This window comes from Diadema antillarum, unplaced genomic scaffold, assembly GCF_040938485.1.
Source record: "Diadema antillarum isolate AM-2024a unplaced genomic scaffold, OU_Dant_1.0 seq00000069_RagTag, whole genome shotgun sequence".
NCBI lineage: Eukaryota > Metazoa > Echinodermata > Echinoidea > Diadematoida > Diadematidae > Diadema > Diadema antillarum.
In genome coordinates, this window is record NW_027271168.1 from 255788 (window position 1) to 280457 (window position 24670).

Sequence of the window (24670 nt, forward strand, 5' to 3'; positions counted from 1 at the left end):
ACACATTTTTTTTCTTCTCTTTCCTGCCCTGATCAGGGCGATAGTCAAGTGGATACAATATTTTAATCCCGCATAGTAAACATGGTGTCCCTAAAACAATACCAACCTAAAGCCTACTCTAAAGCAAGATCAACGGCATGCTGTTGGATATTAGGGCAAGATAGTGATATTATAAAACCGTGATGCATACTGTCCAATGTACAATTGCTCCCTAAATTATGAAGTATAGCCACTTGACACATCTTAACTACATGCATTGCGCCCTGTTAACATGGCATGTCTCCTCGGAATGGTCCCAAACTTCGTGAATTTTACATAAAGTTATCAGCCAAAAAGCAATAGAATACAAACCAAATCGTTGGAAAATTGTATTCTCTCAGCTTGTCTATTTCGCCCTTGCTTGACTCTGTCAAAACAGCCCACATCGCTGCCAGCGTAATAAGCTTTTGGACATTAAATATTTTGCGAATTACAGAAGTTAGGTAGACATATCTATGTTGAATGCATCTCGTTATGTATATAACCATCACCTTCTTACAAGAAACGGTGTTCTGTTGAGAGGAAATTACGTAATGTCTTAAAATGCATGAAACAAATCTATTACGTAGAAAATTGTGTCAATTATATTGCCAAGAATCGAACAATACATCAATATCTTTGAAACACAGATAACCATAAACATGATAAAAGGACGCAACTGTAGGCACCTCACTTTTCTTTGAAATTCTTTTTTACAACAACAAAGGAATGTGAGTGATTCCGAATTAAATCCTGCCAGTTTAATGGCAGAACTGATGCGATGCATTCATTGCGATACTTCAATCGATTCAGCGACAGTTAGATGATGATGTATGAATTAGCCGTCAACATTAGACGACGAAATCGTCATAATTATCTGCTTTTGTGCGATCCCGTCCTTTCTTCTCTGCCACTCATGACTCACGCAGGACGGCAAGAGAGGGAAAGAGAGCGCGAGAGTAAAAAAAAAAAAATGCCAGCACAAATCGCTGTATTATCATTATTATTGTGGGCCGTTAGCGATGTCATCAGGTCGCGATATCAATTCTGTTGATGTTTTGAAAAAAAGAGAGAGAGAGAGATATCTGTTCTCACTGAGCATAACGACTGGCCCTCGGGACATGTTAGAAGGAAAAATCATCTCATATTTGTTCTCAAAATTTCCGATTATCCCCATGGCGGTGTATTTAGATAGATGCGCCCGTAAGCCGCGATAAGCCCTGACAAGCTTAGCGCAAATCTTTCCCTATGGCGTTTAATATACGGCGTTGTAACACAGACACGTGCACAGTGTCCTCATCTGCCTATCTGTATCTCGCCTCAATTTTTTGCTGTTCTTCCGCTTTTTTTTAAACTTCTAACTTGAGAACACTTTGCTCTCTGGCAGTTTCTTCCAAAGAAATTTGTGTATTGTGTCTAATGAAGACTTAGGTGTTCTTTTTTTTTTTCCTTCACAATTGAACCCAACTGTGAGGGACGGGATCTCCGACACGAGATGGTAGCCATGCGCACCATCGCGTAAACGAGAACACTCCTCCTAAATGTACATGCACAGCGGGTGCGAATTACTATCTACCGTCACGTACATACACTGCCGGCACAACACATGTATGAATTTATTGCAGACATGAGGAATAAATGCAGAGTTGCTTACCTGTTTTGGGCGGATTTCTCTTGATCCTCATCCATTTGTAGAGTCCTGCCTCCCCTGGTGGTGAACCCTCGCCGTTCGAATTCGAGGTCGGCGATCTGCCATTCGTGATGGCATTCGCTCTCGACTCGTCGTCCGCGGCCGCCCCGTTGGAGCCGATGGGTTGCCCGCTGGTGGGCTCCTGCCCCGATCCTAGCGCGCAGGTGGTCGGTGACGGGGAGTCGAGGTTCGTTATCGACGGCGAGTCGCTGTTGAAACCACCATTGAAGTTCACCCCCGACGTCGCGCACGACACCGCTGATGTGGGACTTCGGACGTGTTTGTGGATATGTGGATATTCGGTCTCCGAGTTGCCGTAATGATTCACCGAACCGGGGTAAGCGTATGCCGACCGGTTGTAGACATAGTTCATACTCGACATGGAGTTGCATGTCGACGGCGGGCTGTAGTCGTGCAGTCGATGCCGACCGTCGGTAAGATGAGGGTAGGAGTTGGTGGAACCCTGAACTCCGATGCCTGAGACGAGATGGCCATCGAAGCCCTGTGGGTCGAGTCCCCCGTAAGACTTGGGATGGCCCTGGTAGAGGCCGACCCCCTGCGATACCGCGGCGCTGCAATAATCGAGACCTCGCACGCCGGAGTACATGCTGGTTTGATCTGCCGTGATGTAGTCGGCGTACGGCGCACTAGCTGTCGTTGGCGACGATTTATCCATGGCGCAGTTCTCACGCCCGTCGATTTAGAGTAATGACGGTAAATCCCGACCAGTTCGAAGTGCCAGTCTGGATTTGGTTGCAATGATAAATGACTGTTGGTTTGTCTCTCTCTCTAGGTGGGCGCCGGTACGGGACAAATGTGTATGGATGGAGACCTATCACGTGATGCTGGGTGACCAATCAATGTTGACTCTACGACTAGTGAGTACTTTGGCGCTGGTTTTGCAGCGCACTCAGCATGCGTGGAGTATTTTTTTGAAGCAATGTTTACATCGGGGATCTGAAAAGAGGCAGAAATATTTCCCAAACAGTAGACCTTAGCCACAATCCGGGATCAATGTCTGTGTTGGCCTAGGCACGTGCCGTAGAGAAAACTATAATAATCTTTTTTTTTTCTCTCTCTCACTCTTTTTTTTTTCACACTCAGCAGACTGCCATGCTTTTGCTAAATGATATACACTTGTACTACAAGTGGAATCTTTTTCTTTTTTACGCACAATCAGCACTGGCACACACACAAACACACACTTATATATATATATATATATATATATATATATATGCATTAAGTACACTATATTATGTTATGATATAAAATATAATATGATATGATATAATATAATATAATATAATATAATATAATATAATATAATATAATATAATATAATATAATATAATATAATATAATATAATATAATATAATATAATATTATATTATATTATGATATCCTCTTTCCACGTTTGTCGTATCTCGAGTGGAGATTTGTAGTTTGCAACTTCAAACGCCTAGACTAAAATTTAATGAAAACTTCTCTCCGGCCGACTGATACTCATATGCCGGAAACTACCATGACACCATAGCAGTAATACATCGACAGGTACGTTTATAAACACCTAGTTGTGGGGGTATTTATTACAATTAAACACTTGGGACGCAGTACTCTGAGTGAATGTATAGAAAAGAACATTATTTCACATCAATTGAAGATGTTTGGGTTTTTCTCTTTGGCATTTTTTTTTTCATTCGACGTGCTCTGAAATGATATGGTAATAATGATATCATTTCATAAAGCGGGAAACCTATGTAAACATATTCTTCTGGGCTGGAAGAGCTACTGGTATGCTTCATGATGATGAGTTATGTGTCTCGATTTAAAGACTAGCAGTTCGGAATTTCTTGATCTCTAATGGTAAGTTATTCCACAGTTTGGGAGCTGCGCAGACAAATGCTCGGTCTCATAATGCTAATTTTGTTTTACATGTTGGGCTTTATAGAAGAAAAGTGTCTCTAGAACTGCGCAGGTTATGAGTGTGTTTGTGAAATTTAAATACTAATAGTTAAATAATGTAACCAGGGGCTTGAATAGTACGTGTTGTATACCTTATGTGTTGAAAATACTTAATGACTGTACTGTAATGCGTCTATGTGGATACCAAGGACGTGTAATCACTTACGACTCAAATCTGTTGTGTTTTCCCTCTGAAAAATGAGAGCCTTTTTTCACTGCTTTTAAGATGAGCAGGTGTAGTGAGAGAAAAACATGAACCGTTTGGCTACGGAAACATAATAGCTTCTCTTAGATCTAACACATAGGAGGCCGGCCCTGTCCTCAAATTCATGGTTTAAGTGGATGTTGGATTTTAAAGTAACCATGGTAACCATTGATACCTATATGACGCAGTATATCGTCTGACATTAAGGACATTTAGCTCACCACGTTCTATCATGATAGTATATTTCTGCGTGTCGCCAACTTTCACTCTGGCGGCATCAGCACGTGCATATTGAAGAAAAAGGTATTTTTCCGTGGTCCAGTCTACTTTTTTCCCCCTCCCGTTTTCGCACGGAACCGCGTATGTCAGTGCGTCGAAAGCATCAGCATACGGTAATTGAAAATCACTTTAGGAGCCGCTTCTATTGTCAATTCAGACCCCAGCGAGTATCGCCTGCCACTATTTACCGAGTCCATTCACATCTGATTACCAGTTCAGATGGACTGACCCTTTCCCCCATTCCGGGCATGAATGTAAGAGGGTGAAAGTAAAGCAAAGGGTACAGAGCAAAACAAAAATCACCATGACGATCATCATTATCTCTCGTTGCTCTTTGCTACTTGATTATAATTTTCCAGCATGCAGCTGTATGTATATTGTTAGTCAGAATTCATGTTTCTCGGGGCAGGTGGTTTTATTGCATTTGATACTTTGTCGCATTAACTGATTGCCCAGCATACGACCCTTAAAAAACATGAATTCCAGCTGTTCAAGTATCTACTGACACTTATCGCTTATGGAGTGTAGAATTTATGCTTTTATTCTTTTAGTTATATGCTCTCTAAACTGGGAGCAGGGTAGAACAGTAATACGTAAGATCAAACATTTCACATATACTCTGGACAGGTTATCATAATTATGTCAGTTGACACATTGTCAAATGATCTGAGCACAGCAGTATCAAACATACACTGGGCCCCCTTATGCCCGTGAATTCCAGCTTTTACAGTGTCTACTGACTTATGGAGTGTATAATGTATGCATTCACTCTTATATATACATGGGACCAGATATTTTATCATTACTACTTAAATCTTGATTCCAAATCCAACAGGCTTCTCCTTTTCACCCTCTTCTCTTAACACTACTTTTACTAATTAGCTACTATCTTATAGCTGCTACATATCCACCACTTTGACTCCTTATCTTCCTCCTCCTACTACTACTACTGCAGAATCTAGGTTTAGCATACTGTATGTCCTCAAAAAAATTACAATCAGATTTTCGCGTTGATAACACCCAATATGATTAAACTGTCTAAATGCTACTTCAGGGTCTTGAAATATAACATCTTAGCTCTATTTTGCAGAAAACCCCATTCAATTTGGTTAAGCGGTCACAGAGAAATGTGGATTGTTGTAAAGCATGTCATGAGTCTGATTCTTCCAAGTTTAGCACTTGGATGCTCTTTTGTGTGAACACAATAGACAGAACTTGGAGGGAAGAGATTCCTGACATGCTCTACAAAATTCCTCATTTCTCTGTGACCACTAAAGCAAATCGAATGGGTTTTCTGTAAGATGTGGGAAATGAGTTATAGTTTTGTACCTTGAAATTATATTTGGATTGATTCACTATATTTAAAGTTATCACAACGGAGGGTCCCGTTGTAGTTTTTTTTTGGACATATGGTAGTTAAAAGGCTGCAACTACTACTACTACTCACTATTACTACTACTTCTACTACTACTACTACTACTACTGCTACTACTTCTACTACTACTATTACTTCTACTTCTACTACTACTATTACTACTATGGTAGTTAAAAGGCTGCAACTACTACTACTACTCACTATTACTACTACTTCTACTACTACTACTGCTACTACTACTACTACTACTACTACTACTTCTACTACTACTATTACTTCTACTTCTACTTCTACTTATACTACTACTATTACTACTACTACTACTATTACTTCTACTACTACTACTACTACTTCTACTACTACTACTACTTCTACTTCTACTACTACTTCTACTACTACTTCTACTACTACTATTACTTCAACTACTACTACTACTTCTGCTACTACTACTACTACTACTAATATTACTAACTATTGTTACTACTATACTACTTCTACTACCACTACTACTACTACAACTACTGATACTTGTTATTATTGTCATTATCATTTTTATTGTTATTATCATTATCATTGTCATTATCATCAATACTATTATTATTATCATTATCATCATCATAATCCTAATTATTATTATTACTACTGCTACTACAACTATACTATTACTACTGCTGCTGCTTCGACTACATCTACTAATACTTTTGCAATAACCCACCAACTGCTAAAACGGTCAATATTTTCGCTAACGGAAGAAGGTCTCTAATCGACTGTAAATCATAAGTACCATTTGATCTGACTACACAGCTCTTTTCATTGGCCTTGTTTAGTAAAATGAGCCACTGCTCAAAACCACTTTCAATTGTTATCACCCTCGAGTATGATTTTACTGTACGCTACCTCCCTGTACTTTATCTATGGGAGTATCGTAGTATGGTGGCTAAGGATCTTGATCGTAAATAGCAGGTTATGGGGTCGAATCTCTTCTGTTTTCTTCGTAGGACTAGGTGTGTTACTTACAATATATTAGTACCACTACAAACGGATATCCAGTGATGATGGTTAGTGAAAAAAAACAGGACCCTATTGTAGAATAGTGCAAACTCGAAAGAGGCTATAGCTTGGTTTGATAAGACCACATTATTATCAGTTGATTATGATAACTATCATTCTGTAGTTATCTCTGGAATCTTTTCTTATTTTCAAATTTTTACTCCTGATAATTGTAACATTATCACTGCCCCAAAGCAATCTTCTTTTCCTGGTGAGAACCTGGGTTATATTCATCCTTTTCTATTGCTTCATTTATGTACGTTTTTAAAATTATCTTCCATTTCCAGTTGCTGGTATAGCCTTATACAGTCATGCTTTTGACATCATAACGTAGGTGGATCATTACAATCGGCAGAAGATAAAGTGATATGGCTTGTTTGTGACTGACCGTGGCTAACAATTTAGAAAATAGATTCCGGCCTTTCAGATATGCATCAAATCATATTTTGGAAGGTCGGGATAAAGGCTCCGAGGAGATCCTCCGACTTTGAAGTCGGAAAATATTGGGTAAATGGCACATACACGCGGTAGCGAATCCTTCGTGGTGTTCCAGATACGTGCAAAGTGTTCATCTCCTCGCGCATTTGAAACGTGGCAAACTCGCATTGACGGCACCCGTTCTCGTCCACGCCATTAAGCATGACGTCACCAATTAGATTGACCAATGAGAATGCCATCCTTTCGTCCAGCTTTTATACTTCCACTATGAATCTCTGTATTATTATAAGGAACGACTTGAGAGTTTGGCTCCGGATCATCATCTGAAAACACAAACTCTGATCGAGTTTCGTCGAGCGCAATGCTTGCCATTCTGTTGACCATGCTGCACTGATTGTGTGGACATTTTGTTTGCTCTTTATGAATTTAACATACAGGTTAATAATTCATTCATTGATCTCTACTGGGTGTTTCCATACAGAGTGCAAAGGCTCATGACACAACTTGCTGCCATACGTCAGAGGTCACGATCCTTCTCTACGGAGTGGAAAACGTTCGCACAAAGAGGGCGCGATGCAGGATTTTTCTCCCATTTGTACCTAACCGCGATATATAGGCATTTGGTTTTCACAAGCCGTTTCGGGTATATACTATTAATGCTTTCTCACGTTTTCCCGTCTGTTATAGGCATGCAGATTAAACATACAATATGGACAAACGCTAAACATAACTTTGTATTAAAGAAATGCGTACATCTCACCGACACTGCAATACCAAACTCAAGCATGAGACGTGACTCTTATGTTGTCACCTTAATTTCAATCAGCGGAAAATTTTCAGAAAATAACGAAAAGAAAAAGTACACAACCCTCTCCCCCGAACAAAACAAGCAAAAATATTAAAATTGTGTAAATCAAAAGGAAAATCAACCTTCCATGCCCTAAATACTTTGTTCATCTAATAACGCGATATTGTTATATCTTTGAACAGAAAAGAGAAAGAGGAAAGCTTTCACACACGCGCGCACACACAAAGGGCTTCATGCATTGTCACTCACAAAAGGTCAAACTATACCAGGTCTGACAATATTCACTAGGGGCGACTGGCTCGCTTTCATGGTTCAATTTCGACCCTTTGCTGAATAGGCAACGATTTGATAGGAAGACGTACAAATGTTGCATGTCCCAATTAACTCGAAAGATGGTGCCCATAAGGCGGTCTCCATATCTCGTCACGTTTGCAACGAAGTCCACTCTTGTATTTCTATCCTTAAGATTACTTCTTGTGTTTTTTGTTGCTTTGTATGTGTGTGTGTGGGGGGGGGGGGTTGTGACACTGGGAATTTATTTATCCTTATTGTCAATTCCCCATGTGAAATTTGATCCATAGCGCCGATTAATGTGCCAACGATAAACGGGGCTCGCTAATTTGAAGGGGCTAACGTTAGGTTCACGGACAAGTGGTCGAACTTTAAGGCGGGTTGGGGTATTCATGGCAATACCACCAAGCCCTTGAAAGACAATACCGAAAAAACTATTGTTACGAAGTGACAAAAAAACCCAACCCAACTGCAGAGAGCAAAATTTCTTTGAACACAGATATTTTTAGACCACCAGCTCATATTCCTGCTAATAGATAATGAAATAATGACGGAAATATATACTGAAATTATAATTTCACAAAGGACATCAAAGGTCTCTTTAACTCTTAAAAAATGAGGACATTATAACCAATACCATATTTTTTCCCTTTTTTGGTGAGGGCTTGTAATGGATTTCTAGCTTTTTTCATAAATCAAAAATGCCAAATGGCTCCATTTTTTTTTTTGCTTATTGCAGAGAATATTACACCTATGCTTAGATAAATCATATGCATTACTTTTTGGGTGAATAACAATCATCAAAAAAATGAAAATGTGTTAAGTTTAGAATCCTAACAACTAATAATGCAGTAAGCTTATTCATTTGCGTGGATTTTTGTCGAGAATACTATTGAAGCCTATACAGTCTTTGCTGTGCAAGTAGACCTGGTAATCTTAATCTTTTCCACTGCATACGATGCCCTGTAAAAAAAAAGAACAACAACCCAACACTAATTGTTATTTGCTTTCCTCTGGAGTTGATATTGGCCATGCATTCACGGTACTTTCCTTTTTTTAATCTCTTTTTTTTATGGAATTTTAATTCTGCGTGGGAAGCGACACTAAAAGTTTGCAGGACAATCTAACTAAGATTTCAAAATGGTAACTTAGTTGTCAAACAGTGCATTTAAACTGAAACTTCAACTGAAAGAAAAAGGGGTGGGAAATCCGCGTGATATCGTACTATAGAGAGCAGTATAAGGAGATCATTTATCTCTGGGTTCTACTTCGAAGAGGCAGGATCACTTTCGGAAAGAGTAATTAACTACAACATGATTTATACTCTACGCAAACTTCTTTTCCAAATAAATCTCCTCTCCTCATTCTTTCTCCAACTCGAAATGTTTAATGATCGCCAGACGAATAAACATAATTCAAAGAAAGAATCGGAGAGTAACACGAAATGGCGTGTTTCTTGTTGTACTATATCTATATCTCTATATCTCTCTATATTGTATATTATATATTATATATTATGTGTTATGTATTATATACTATATATTATACATTGTATATTGTATATTATGTATCATATATCATATATAATAGATTATATATTTTATATTATATGTTACATATTATATACTATGTATTACATATCATATATAACATATTATTTTGTTAAACTTTTGTATTAGTTATTGTATTATAAAAGCGTGACACTCTTGTTTGTTCTGCAAAGAGGTGTATTGAAAACAGATTCCCCTCACGCCAATTTCGAGATATTAGTGATATTGCGCCCACTGAATCAACTCCATTCTCATTTGAGAGCATTACGTGTATCTTTACCATCGCATGTTATCGTGGAATCAATTCGCAAATATCATTTAGACATATACGAAGAAATGCATTCATAATCTAATTAAAAACAAAGACTTCCTTTTTTAATTAGAAATTAATCTGAGCTCAGGTTAAAATTGAATTTAATCAAAGAGTTATTGATAATTACTCTTTGTTTTAAGAGACCGGTTTACAAAATATAATTATATCGGAAATTTTGTTTTGGTTGGTATGCTTTCAAGGATACTGTTGCTGCAAACATGCCCCGTGCAGAAACATGCAATGTCAACATCTTTTTTTGGTGTGAATACATTATAATTTTGCTAGTTAACGCGATGATAGCAATATTATACTCATAGTTAGGCACACAAGAACGCTAGCACAGTTTAAACTAGGAATAATGAATCAAAAAATTGTGTTGATTAACTGGTTTACATAATGATTATCTAATGTTTGTGGTTACATATAGTTATTCACAAGGTCCCACACAATCTCTTACTTAGTGAGTGTTATTGGGTTAACTCTCTTTCTGTAAGCATTTACCAAAGGACTCCTTTGAGGCGAGTTTTGCGCAGGGACAAACAGTGACTTCGTTTTTATTGAAGCGACTGGAGCTAGCGAACGTGAAGTGTGTTGGAATAGATACATTTTCGGCGAAGGTAACGTCGGAAAGAATGAATCATCGTCGTATTTTTATCACATTAAATGAGGCTACCTTTGAATAGTGTGGTGATGGATGTAGATTTAGAAAAGGATGGACTAAAGTATTCCTTTGCTTTCAGGGGGTTGATGCAATTAATATGGATCGTGTCACGGCACGACATTGTCCCAAGTTAAAGCGCACGTTTCTTCCTTCTCTTGACGGGCGAGTATGAGGGTGACAGTGCCTGACCGCTGAGCAGCGGCCTTGCTGTAATTGAAAAGTACATGGCGGTCGGTCCTAATGAGAATGACTTTGATACGGGAAGGGGGAAAACTTTGAAATCGTGCCGCACCGTGAACAGCCAATTACAGCCAGCGTCACGTTCGTTGCTGTACAGCTGTATGTGCTCCAAGATGCGATTTGTTTTTGATCATTTCTCGCTCAGAGTCAACTGGATATGAATCTATTAACAAAAAAGAGAGACGGGGGATTCAGGGCGGCACGCCAAAGTGCATAGCCTTGCGGGATTAGGCGCCAAAACTTCTGGGTAGGATGGCGCTCAAGGTGCGCCCAGCAAGGCCGCTGACAAAGCACTCACATCATCGGCCGCCTTTTCGCGCCGGCTTGTCACAGGCTGTGCTCTCTAAGTCAGGCCGTTACACAACACCAGCGAATGGAACTTGTCGGGGGACGGTCAGCGGTGTGATACGAGCCGATAAATTAGCCACTTAAACGATGCCTTTCCCGCCTAGGTCAGCGTGTGATTATTTTACTGCGGTTGATTGATATTAAGAAACTATCGCGGTTACGGCGCATGAAATTGAACGGCACGTACAACCCACCAGTCTCTTCCATGCAGATAGTACTTGCTGTGGATGGAGAAAAATAGCATTGTTGCCATGGAAATATTGCAAAATTTACTCTTTGTCAGCTATCATGTCATCGATCTCATATCAGCGTATTATTTAAAGTATAATCGTCTTTATACATACCACATGCGCTAAGTAAAGGTACAACACCTTCTGATCCCATGACACTATCATTATCTTTAAACATTTTTTTTTTCTCCTTATCGGTATTGTTGGCCAATATCGCGGGGAGGTGAGGACAGTCCTTTGAAAGGAATAATTAAAAAAGAAGAAGAAAGAAACGCAGTCATAGCTCCGCTTGAGTTACGCCATCAACATACACATTTCCATCACTATCACCGACAATCCACAATTCAATGAATACGTCTCTACTCGTGTCAAAGCAAGGCGTTTATCTATCTTTTTCCTGGTTTTTGTATTTCTTCACAGACCCACGATAGGCCATTTGATCGTGCGCTCCGGGGCGAGAAGGCGTTGATGGCAATCTCCAGGTTTAATAGCCTACACTTGACACCCATCGCCCGCCGTTTTTTTTTTCTTCTATATCTTTTTTTTTACGTCTCTGCAGATAAGACAACATATACTCATCGTCGACGGAAAATGTTTGCTGTTGTATGATGCAAGAAAGTAATATGCATTCTGCAGTCATCTGTTTTATGAAGCCAAATAAGTCTTTCGATTTCTTTCCTTCATTCTCTCTTCATTATTGTCTGTAATCTTGCAGAACTATGACGATGACTTTTGCACTCTATTTTCATTAATCGGATGTGCATTTATCAAGCATCTGATGTAACAAAGTGGACATGCTTTTCAATATTACCAATAGAATGAAATCGATTTAAAATTTCTCTTGTATATTTATGAATGACATACTCGTCTTTGTCTTACAATCATAAAACATAAATGTTTTTATGCCAAATTCGTGGATGTGTATAATTATTTTTGTGCTTTCAGTTCCCGAGCTTGCACTACAAAACAAACTAAGTGTGGACAGTAAAAGATGTTAATGTGGTAAAATCATCTCAGGTAATCATTTTTAAAATTATTATGTGAAGCTTGTTACTTTAGTAATTCATTCTACTTTATTCACTCCTCTATCTCTCAATAACTTATATTCTTACTCTGTCTATATACATACAATGAATACATTCTACTACAACATATACACACAATCACTATTTCATGCGTTTGTCTTCTTGCACAAATATAGTTCGCATGGTCCCTATATAAGGATTTTGTTAGATTAGAGTGATATGTTTTCTATCATGCGAAGGCGAGGACATCTGCATACGTTTTATTCAAAAATTCAGTCCCCATGACAGCTTTACGGATTGCACTGCAGTATGCCAAGAGCCATAATAATTGGACGACATATGCATTCGGGCATGCTAAAACATGCAGCCTCTTGGTGGTGATGGGGAAAGATGAGACTGGCATAGAGACAGTACGAAAGAGATAGAGATAGAGAAAGATATATATATATATATATATATATATATATATATATATATATATATATAAACATGTATGTATAATATCTAGACAGAAAGAGAGAAATATAAAAGATAGATAAAGAGATAGAGAGAGATAGAGAGATAGAGAAATATACACATATATAATATATACAGAGAGAAAGAGAGAAATAGAGAAGATAGATAAAGAGATAGAAATAGAGAGATTGAGAATGGAGATTAAATAAGAGAAATAAGAGTCAGAGAATGGGCATGCATGATTTCCTGTTCTACTTAAACTTACATACCCCCATTAAAAAATCTTTAAAAGATACACAATCAATATATTTGCCCTTACTCTATATTTTCCTTTGCCATAATCCCCCCAAAAGGGAAACGATATATACGCATTATATCTTTTACTTGTAATCTGTAAAGAAAAAAGAAAACACTAAATGGGTCTGTGTACTCTCTGTGTTAAGGACGTGCACTGTAAAAACATCGGTGTTAGATTTAACACCATGGGTGTTAAATCTAACACCGATCAAACTTCAATAGAGGACCACACCCACAGGTGTAGAAAATGCGCTGTGATGGTGTTGAAAAGTGTTCACCTGACACTTCGTGGTGTTAATTTGACACTGCACCTGGTGTTATTTTGACACTGTACTGGTGTTAATTAAAGAATGACACCACTTGGTGTTGATTTGATACTTGTTGGTGTTAATATCAATGGTTTAACACCCGTCCAGCTTCAATAAGAGACCACACCAGCTGGTATTACTGTGGTGTAAATTTATTTTCACATTTTTTTCAAAAATCTAGTATTTTAATGTAAAATTCTTGATCGTCTTGTTTTATATATATAGTTTTATATTTGGAAATGACACCCGGAGGTGTAATTTAACACCATAAATGAGCACCGAAAATTTAACACCAGCTCGGTGTTCACTATTTAACACCGGACTTTTTGCAGTGTGGATGTACAGATCTCATTGTTTTCCAGGTATTTATTGATCCTGTGGTTGTGATTTTTAGGATGTAAAAAATTGGAATTACAGTTGAAGTTCTTTGGAGATATAGGAAGTGCTGATAATTTCTATTCAAACTATTTAGGATGGTGCAACAAAATGGCACTAAGGAACTCTTGCAGCGTAGCAGAATATATAGATATAGTTTCTGCGCTCAACAGTCATTATTATGATTATTCAACAATTAAAAGCAAATATCTTATAAACTCTTGTACGGTTGTATACGAGTATTTTTGTTTTTTCGTCCCGCTTTATCTTTCATTAAAAAAAAAAAAATATGGAGAAAGCGATGCTGTTGTCAAATGGAAAATTGTCCAAAGTCCGATTTCACTAATCTAGGACAAATCATACGATTAACCTTGGTTCTTTAATACGAAAATAACATCTCACATTCCTTCGTACAACACCTATTATTGGGTGTGGTCGTGTTGGTATGCATACCATATCTGTCGCCTAGCAACTTCGCGTTTGCTTAGCACACACAGTGACATTTACAAATTCGCCTTCCCGTCATAACCCTTAAAAGCGTAAAAAAAGCCCCAACAACCCTGAAACACTGAACACTGCCACCATGGCCACAGTACGGGATTTGTGTATTTATCTTCAGTACTGTAGAATATAAATGAATACTGAAGAATGATAATGTGAGAGTCATGCCCGTTTGCCAAATGACGTCATACTCTTGTTGCCATGGCGATCATGTTGTAGTTATAGGATGCCAAGATGAATGTGAAATTGGGACCTATCAGATATTCTTTCTCGTGGTTGATTTTTTTTTTTCGGGTGTTTACGCTAAATTGTCTTAATTTACAATCTTTGGTAAACTATTTTGTTTTCAACATCATGTGGATTGTTTGTGTGTGTGTGTGTGTGTGTGCGCGCGCGTGTGTGTAATGCTGTACATTTCCTTCATCTAATAAATAATAAAAACTTTTTTAGAAGACACGTTGGAGAAATTAAACTAAATTTTGAGTTATTTTTATTTTCTTATCACAATGTTGAATTATTTGGAATGCATTTGTAGATCTCGTTCGCAAATATGCAATCATGTAGGCCACTCTTCAATCGTTTAATATCTTTTTATGTTCTTATCCGAAAGAAATTGTAATCCGTATCACCTCTTGCTCACATATTTTCTGACCTATTCGGCTTTGTGAAGATTAACGCCTAACGTTACTTATGCAAGAAAGCCTTCATACTTTTGATATCATTTCTTCAAAAGAAATCATGTCAGCTTATGCTCACAGCTTATTTTGTGGTGCGAAGATTGCCTCTCAGCATTAGTTCTACATTCATTTCTTGTATTCTTCCTCTTTTTCTTTCAGTAAGAGAACAAATACTACAGTAGTCACGTCATGTTAGATAATCCTAATCAATCTTTTTTGAACTTCTTTACAAAAGATACAAATACGGATATAGATGATGTGATTACAAGCCACTTGTTAACTTTAAATAGCATATTTTCCCTGTCCTGATTGCATATATTTCAAAGGATAAAATTGTAACTATAACCCGATAACTGTCATTAAAAGTGTTCTGCATGTATATGCTGAACTCAATAGGACTTTTGCAGTGTGAAAAAAGTAAAATTTTTGCAATTTTCAACGAAAGACAAGCACAAATCAGAAAGTATTCTATGTTTGTGTTATAATAGAATAATGAAGTTACATGATACAGACTATCACCACGAAGTAGCCGATCCGATTTTATGATTTCAGTATTCTTTTTTTAATTTCTCCAAACACTAAGCTTGCCAGTCACACATTGTTCCACTTTACTGCAAATAAATGGGAAATTTCATGCAAATAATCACTGACCACAATTTGATAAACACACCGGTTTTTTTTTCTTTTAGCAGATGAATCTTTGTTTTCGTTCTTTTATCTAGGGAACTTATTGATTGTACAGGCTCTGTCTTCTTCTTTTTTTGGCAAGTTCTCTTCCGATTCCTTACTTTACTGCTACTTAGTGTTATTCCAACTCACAGTGATTTCATGAAGATCAAAATGTTTGTATGTTATGATTGTGTATCCGTATGTGCATGTCATTTTATTGTTATACTATTGTCTTTACTTCATGTTATTTCACCTTTTTGTACAAATCGTCAATGTTACTTTGCAACAATTTTATATTTTTTATTTTATACAATTTTATATTTGTTTATACTATGAAATCAAATCAAATAAATTAAATTAAATGAAACTTGGATGCGGTCTGCAGTTGACGTGAGTTGATGTTTGTCGTGAATAATTTGCTGTAGAATATACTTCCTTTATAGTGATTCAATGCATATTTGCATTAAATTTGTTTATTGCATATTTGCATTAAATTTGTTTATTCAACAAGAAATCAGTGTGCATCAATAATGCTGCAAACATGAAGCGTGAACAACTTACTACTTCAGTTAGACCTATCTATCATGTCAATGGGACAAAAAGTGCGTATTAGTCATTTATTTCAATTCAATTCAATTCAAACTTTAATTTCACAGAGAATATGCAAAGAAATGTGTGATATTTGACATGCATTTTATCAAATGATACACAGGCAGCAAAGAATAACAACATGTTCATGTAATCATGGTAGTAAGACATATCTATACAATTACTAGAGGAGACATACTTTGAAAAAAAAGAGCTATTCATTGTTGTTTCTCTCAAGTTTAAGGTTGCATAACGCTATACGACTTAGCACAGTTTTTTTTGTGATTTGCTTTTCATAAAAATATGCCTGTAGCACAAGCGCGGGCCGCGATTTGGTTTGCGGTGAGTTGTGAGGGAGAGAGGCACAGCTCTCCCGGTCGGTCCAACATACCCGGTATAGAAGCGCCAAGCCCCCACAGGGCATTTGACAACTGGCTTCTGTCTGTAGTCCATACACCCATCTATCACGCTCGTCGTCGACCAGGAACGAAGACGCGGAACAGCGTCTCCTCCCCCCCCCCCCCCAATTTTCTTCTTCATCTTTTTATCCGCGCTCGAATTCGTGTAAGAGGAGAAGCGTAGAAAGCACAATATACGAAGAGAAATAAGAAAGTGAGGAATAAAAAAAAAGAGAGATAGAAGAACTTAAACAGTTGCCTTCCGTGGATCATGCACAGTTATCCTTTTTTTTTAATCCCGCTCACGACATTCTCTCTCAAACAAGCCCCACGGACTGTTTCGGAGGGGGAGAGAGAACGAGGGAGATATTTTAACGCAATGAACATAAATCATCATAAATCTTTCCTTAACGTATATGTTCGAGCGACCTTAATTTGATATTACAATATGAATGTTCCATCAATCTAGTGCACTCAGTGGTAGGTATTTGTGTTCATATATAGCTAAACGCACACACACACACACACACACACACACTAACACACACAACACACTCAAATATAGACGTATTTATGTCTTTGCATATTTGTTTCATAAACTGGTCCCTTTGTAAAAGAAAGATTGGAAGATTGGGTTTAGTGGAATAAAGCGAAACAAGCATTGAAAGAAATACGAAAAATCGACAGAAAAGTGTATATACATAATTATGTATATATATATATCTATATATACATATATATATATATATATATCTTTTTATTCATTTCATTAAGTAGTAGTCATTAACAAAAAGAAAGGTATAAACAAGGGAGTTATTATGTAAAAAATGAAAGCAAAGAAAATCTGTTTTGTAAACTACTTAGTAGTCTGTTTGTGAGAGAAGACTTCGAAAGTAAGGTCAAGGAGAGAGAGAGAGAGAGAGAGAGAGAGAGAGAGAGATTGAAAGAGATATGACAGATAGATAGAAAGATAGATATATATAGAAAGGTAGATGTATAGAAAGCAGAATTTATATAAGAGAGAGAAATTGGGCAGACGGGTGGGAGAGGAAGATAAATAGCGTCGCTGATGACGGAAAGACTGATGATCTTGGAATTACGAGAAGCTCTGCTTAGTTTGTTGTTCGGTGTTGGATCTGCGAGTTCGTCGGGTTGCCGAGAAGAGTGACGCCACGAGTTTTCGATTTTAGACAGAAATCTTGACAGAAAAAAAAAAGAAAGTCAAAATGGAAGTCACGCGTAATCATAGCAACTGGATAGGAGTGTAAAAGAGCAAATATGCCTTTCGAAGCTGAGAAATAAGAATATTTGAGATATAACATTTGTGTTATATATCAACGCGACAATGGTGATGTAAACGTTATCACGGATCACAGCGATACTTCGGATATTCTGCAAAGTGAACCAAGTACCTTGTTATGTAGATTACCTAGCTAAATGCCTTTGATGAGCTAATTCCTTTTTCTCCCTTTTCTTTTCCTGTATCATGCTGTATATTCATTTCAATTATCATGCGTGCTTAGAGTAAAAAGTCATGCATAAACAGTTTTACTAACTTTATACTTAAATGGATCTAATGATCGAAATATAAGCACAATTGAAAAGGTACCTAAGTCTGTTCGTCTGATAGACATGTTTGAAAGTGTTGAATACATAATGAATTTTCTTTTGATTATTTTAAAATATCGATGACAATTTGTCGATTTGATGACAAGTATATTTGTTAGTCAAATAATTGATAGCTTGAGAGCACCCTGAGCAGTAACGGGAACCTATGACATTTCTGAATTGAAGTGAGGTATCTCAGATGTTGTTGATACTCAGTTCAAGAAATTTCCCGAATTCTTTCTTTTTTCCTTGAAACAAGTAAGATCTCTTTGATTAACTTTTGAGATAACCCTTACGTAAATTCGTTGCTTTGTGATTTGTACCTGCCAACAACACCTGTAAGGTACGGAAAAAATATATAGGAGTATGTAGAAATAATTGGATGAGGAATTGCCCGGGGTTTCGGGGATGATAATTGTTTTAGAGGAGACGCACGTGCCCCTTGATTACAGCGTTCTAAACGTTGATACCGTTCTTTTCCTTTCGGCTCAGGATCCAAGGTATTTATCAACTCCTTGTAATGGAAAAATTGCAAGTTGTAAGTGGATATGCGACCCTCGGAACAAACACATCTCGGACGGGAACTCTCTCCCGTAGCCAGACCGCCGAAATATCCAACGGGGGTGCAATGATATCCCAGGTCCATGCATCATTCTGCTGTCGCTTTGATTGCCAATTTGCGGTGAAATCTCACGTTTCTACCACCCACAAGCCTGGCATGCTATTACTGCAACTCGGGCGCGAAGTTTGAAACTCGAGCGTCTTTTTTTACGCAATGCCCTCTGCGTGAAGACGATTTTGTCTCTTACGGGCGTGTATATTTTCGTATATAGACAAAATGGGGGTAGGTAAGTGCGCAGGAGTGTTTGTTAGTGTGCATCGTTTCTTTCAGGCACATTTATTTTGATACTACAAAACTTTTGATCAAGGATTAACCCGAAGGTTTTGTATCAGGGAAACGGTTTCGGTAACCTAACAAATCTTCACAATTCAGCGAGCAAACCCATTTACAACGCCAATCGGCTTGACTGTATTTCAGAGGAGTTCAATTAAGATGTTGTCCTCGAAAGTTGTAATATCGCATGGCAGGTCTGATCTCTCGACAATCGTGCTGGATAGGTGAAGCGTGTGCACTGGGTCTTCTACAGCAATTTGTATAGGCCTATATACTTATTCGATCCTCATGATGATGATTTCTTTTTCTTTGGTGTTTTTAAAGATTTAACTCTCTTTGCACAGCAAGAATCTGTCTAATACCATTTTGGGTTTCCGTCTCTTGAATACTATCCGTGACTATTGCATACAGTCATCTTGTCAGAGGTATTTTTTATTTCTAGAAAGTCATCACATCACAAAAGGAATTGAGAATGCAGTAGTTTAATTCTCCATAAACAACTTATCAGAAATCGACAATGTTACCTTCTAAATAGCACTTACAAATTAAATTATTACATCACGAAGGTTTCATGACTAAGGTGTGTCTTGATCTAAAAGAAGCATTACAGTGGTGTGATTCAGGACCATTCAGGAAAATGCAAATGTATACCCATTAAAAACAAACAAACATCATCTTCACTCTTCCAGCAAGGGTTGCTAAAGAATCCTCGACGGTTTCTATTGATGCGTGGTTGTACATCGCGCCATATTTGTTTTATAGTTAATCACACCACGTCTCGTCATTTTGATGGCTGTAATGGTAATGAGCGCACCTCTGAGGGGTCGTCTGCTGTCTGTTCATGACAACACATCGGTAACATTTGCCTGTTGCTAAGGTAAATTTCTCTCCAGGTTTCGATCCTCATCCATTAACTTGATTAAGATACTTTCCTGTCACTTATTATTCACTGGTTACCGGTTGAGAAACAAGCGATATTCATAGAAATTCATATGCCTCAGAGCACCAAACAATCGCCCAACTAAATCTCCAACCTAATTATCAGAAATTGTTAACCAAAAATTCTCTAACATACAGCTTTCGACCTATATATTTTCATCATCTTTTGTCGACCTATTCTTTTTACATGCACGCGCATATAGCAACCGATTGTTGGTAGCCTGAGGTCCGAAGCTTTGAAATTAATTAATTCTGATATACACTTCGTCCTACTTGGACAACTTTAAAAGAGCTCTAAAGACTTGTTTGATATCGCTGTATAATCAGTTTATGTATACCTCATGTTGACAATTGAATAATCAAAACACTCCCAAGTTACCAGTAACTTTGTAAAACAAATAACAGCGGCATTTTTCTCCATGCTATACTAACTTCTACACGAACCATAGTCCTTATGTTTTACTCGAAGACATGAGGACATTACCTGTTTTTTATTCTATTTTTTAGTTCAAGATTGAAAAAAGAAAATATTGCTCATTTTTTCTCATCCTTGTGGTTAGGTTCGACGCATGGCTAGGGTATCCTTCGTGTATTATATTCTAACCACTCTCTATCCAGAATCACTCGTATAAATATCGCAGTTTTAGAAAAAACCTGATTAATGTCTTTAAATATATAGTACATCACTACGTTGGAAGAAACAAGGCACTTTTTTTTTGGAAGAGCAAGCACAGCTGAGGACAGGATGAATCTCGCCTATCAATGTTCGTTTTCTTTTTGACAGAGGTAATTATGTTACTGACTTTGAGACATAAAACTACTTTTCGTCATTTCAAAATAAAAATGCCGCATGCATCGCATGTCCTCTAAAAAAAAAAATTGTACAAGTCTTTGGTCATATGTACAACAGGGTAATGTCATAGATCACTGAATACAAGCCGGCAGAAATGTCTCATCTTGTCGCAGTTTTTAACATTCAAAAGACTACTGGAAAGAGATAATCCAGTGTTGTGTGACCTAAAAACATATGGATGATGCTAAATAACAAGTTGGTCAGTACAGTGAGGTTTTCAGGTACTGCCGTAACACGTGCCTATCAGCAGTAGGATTAACTACCTAAGATCTTGACATGTTGCTCCCTCAATTCCATGCCCTTATGTTGACCGAAGAGTTCAGTGATTCTTGCGGAATACTGCCATATGTTATCCACTTTCAAACTACAGCTGCATTTTGTGTCTTTATTCGTCATCGTCAACATCATCACCATTATCGTTTTTCATTTTCCTTCAGATCGCGGTTGAATCAGACGATTTCCTCTTTGTTTCTTTGCTTGGGGAACGATGAGGTAAGTCAGTGTTTGCAGTCGAACGATTTCTCTTCGTCCCCTGACCTTTCCCGCGCGAACTCGTGGCAATGGCGGGAAACGAACGCCCTCAAACACCAATGAAAACGACAATACACCATAGCAACGATAGTCTTAGATGATGTCGTTGTCTTTGTATAAAAGCATTTAAATTTTCCCTTCACTGAAATGAAATTCAATATTGATCGTAGTAAATTGATAATAACAAACGCATTGCTAAAGTGTTTGTGTGTGTGTGTGTGTGTGTGTGTGTGTGTGTGTGTGTGTGTGTTTTGAAGCTTTTAATCAAGTATTTCAAAAATCACCAAGTTGAGTGAAGTTACTTTTCGAAGATTTAATATGATCGTTCTAAGATACGGATGTTTAGAATAACAGACACGAGTATGCGTTCTTGCACTCTAAATTCCATGTCGCTTCTTATATTAAAAAAAATCAAATGAGACTGTTAAAATAAACCAAAATCTGTATAAAATCATAAAGGCACTTCAACAAATGTGTCAATTTCCGATAAAAAAAGAGAACTTTAGTCCAAATCGTGTTGCAAATTTAAGAATCATCTTAAAGTCAGTTATAAGAGACATTTTAAGATTCTTGAACATCACATAATATTGGCATAAAAAGGTTCAAATAGATATAAAGGTTTACTCCAAGTTATACAACACAATTGATATCAAAAGTAGATAATAGCATAAGGTATATAATATAGAATAGACATGTGTTTTGGGGGACTGGATGAGTTAACGTATAGAATGATAAGCATAACATTTTTTATTGTTTTGATATAGATATATTAGTCAGATTGAAATAGACAGGGATAAAAAAAGTAGGAACTTTCATAGCAAATAATTTCTCACGACTATGACCTGGGTGATGAAACTGTTCGATGTCTCAGAGTCTACTACAGTCTTCGTCATCAGGATTTTAAGGTATTACTTAATCTGATCGCATATTAGAAACATCACAATATTTGCAATTCAATGAAATGGGTTATTTTTCTACCTGGTATTTTCAAACACAAAACAAAAAAGCCACTTGGTGATGTTCAATGACATGTGAGTGTCGCAGCATTTCCTCCTGAAATCTTATAGACATACAATTCTGTATGAATTCACGTAGTATTTTTTTTTCTTTTTAGATTGACATCAGATACCCCCCCCCCCCATATTGAATTGAAACGTGATGTGCAATGGACTGGAAATTTCTGTCATGTGCATGTAGCAACGAGAATGATGCAATATCTATTTTATATTTAGCATTATTGTTATCATCATAGCTTCGAGTATGAGTTCGTGGTAGCGAGTATCACCATAATGTGGGTGTAGTTGATAGCACACATTGGCTTCCTTTTAGTCATTCCTCTTCAAACATAGCATATAGAACTATGCATTTCTACTATTTTCATCGAAATGAGCTAGGTAAGTTATATGACCCTGTGACACGTCATAATCATTTTGGTCTTGCAGTTTTTATTATCATCTTGCTACTTTTATTTTCCCACTTGCGACTTGTCATTGAATTCTTCTTTTTTCCCCTTCCTAAGTTAATTTCATGTCAGTTGACATTGGTTTCTTTGACTTTGTGTACGTATTTTTTGAGGGTCCCATACCCTACAAGCTTTGCTTTTTAAGTGGGACCCCCATTTCCATTCTAATCTTTGTATTAGGTATATACCTTAGAAACGAAATTCTGTTGTTACTCGTGACCACTTGTACGTTTTCTTTGAAATTGTTATAAATTTGTTCTGTAAATGTATTGTATATATTTTTTCTGTTTATTCAATGGAAATGGAAATAAAATTGAATTGAATTGAATTGAATTGAATTGAATTGAATTGAATTGCAACAACTCCCGAGCTGATTCGAATATATCCTGCACAAGCCAGTCACGTACGCCACCAATTGGCGCACTCAAATGTATTAGGGCACTATAATTTATTAGTTTAATGGGCATGACTGCCAGATTGCATGTAGTTTATTCACCATTGTAGATTTTCATATGGGAATTTTTTTCTGCTTTTTATGATCGTGGGCTTGTTGATTCAAGTGCATTTATTGACAACTATTTCACTTTCGTTACCTCAGCAACTATTGTAATGTATTGCTACTGTTAGTTTTTTTCTATTATTGTTGTTTTCTCTGTACAATAGTATGCATTGTTCCTTTCACTCAAGAAAGCGAGATTTATGTTTGTATATTGTGGAAAATAGGAATAAATTTGAACTTGAACTTGAAGTTCTTACTGGTAGAGTTTTTAAACTCCTTTTGTACACCAAATGGTTTGATTGTGTATATAATCTTGCATCATTTTATTCGCTGTTTTGATATATCCTTTTCTATCAGATTGTTTTGTCATATCGTACATTGATCTGGTTACTACTGATTTTAACTAGACGTTTTGCTCCTTTCAACTCTGATTGCTTGTTTGTAGTGTTTTTTATGCTTATATCTATGTAACATGATTTTATATCTATATAATTGGATTGTACAGGACCTTGATGTAAAACAGCACTCATCTGCTGATCTTGTTATCCTGTCAAAATATGTTGAAATAAATGAATAAATGAATGAATAAATAAATAAATAAATAATTCTGTTTAGACATGCAATAAAAACATGATTAGTTAATATAATCCTTCAGCTGATACGTATGGCAGGAAAATACAAACATACAGATATATGGGTGTACAGCTACTGTGAGTTTGTTGTAGAGACACTTGTGAGTTTGGAATATTTTTTTTTCACTCAGCGGTAGATGTGTTTATTCAAATCGGAAAGCACGCCTTTTGAACTTCCTTGATAAAATCAGCAATTACCGATATTGTATTTACATAACGATAATCATTCATCGCCTATCGGCGAGGCGTAGACAATTTTACACCTACTCAATCACGGCTAATATCGGAATGATAATCCCAGGCAATTCAAATTGTGCCATTGTTACCTCTCACCTGGGCATTTTGCTACGAGAGTTTCTGCTTCAATTAGAATGAAATGAACTCTAATGTTGTGTTTGTGATTACCAAACAGTTAGTAAGATGGTAAATCAAGATGCCTAGCTGTACTGTGCAACTGCTGGCATAATTCTTTATGTAGGCGGAGTGTAAAGTGAC

The 24670-nt window shown here is 37.1% G+C and overlaps 1 protein-coding gene across 1 annotated transcript in view; it reads right to left on the minus strand.

The window, feature by feature from the left end:
* Positions 1-24670, minus strand: part of LOC139725987 (uncharacterized) — a 76567-nt gene that overhangs the window by 43812 nt on the left and 8085 nt on the right. The window contains exon 2 of the mRNA XM_071637070.1: positions 1673-2665. Within this exon, the coding sequence (XP_071493171.1) occupies positions 1673-2384 (712 nt within the window). The 5' untranslated portion in view covers positions 2385-2665. The remainder of the gene's footprint in view (positions 1-1672; positions 2666-24670) is intronic.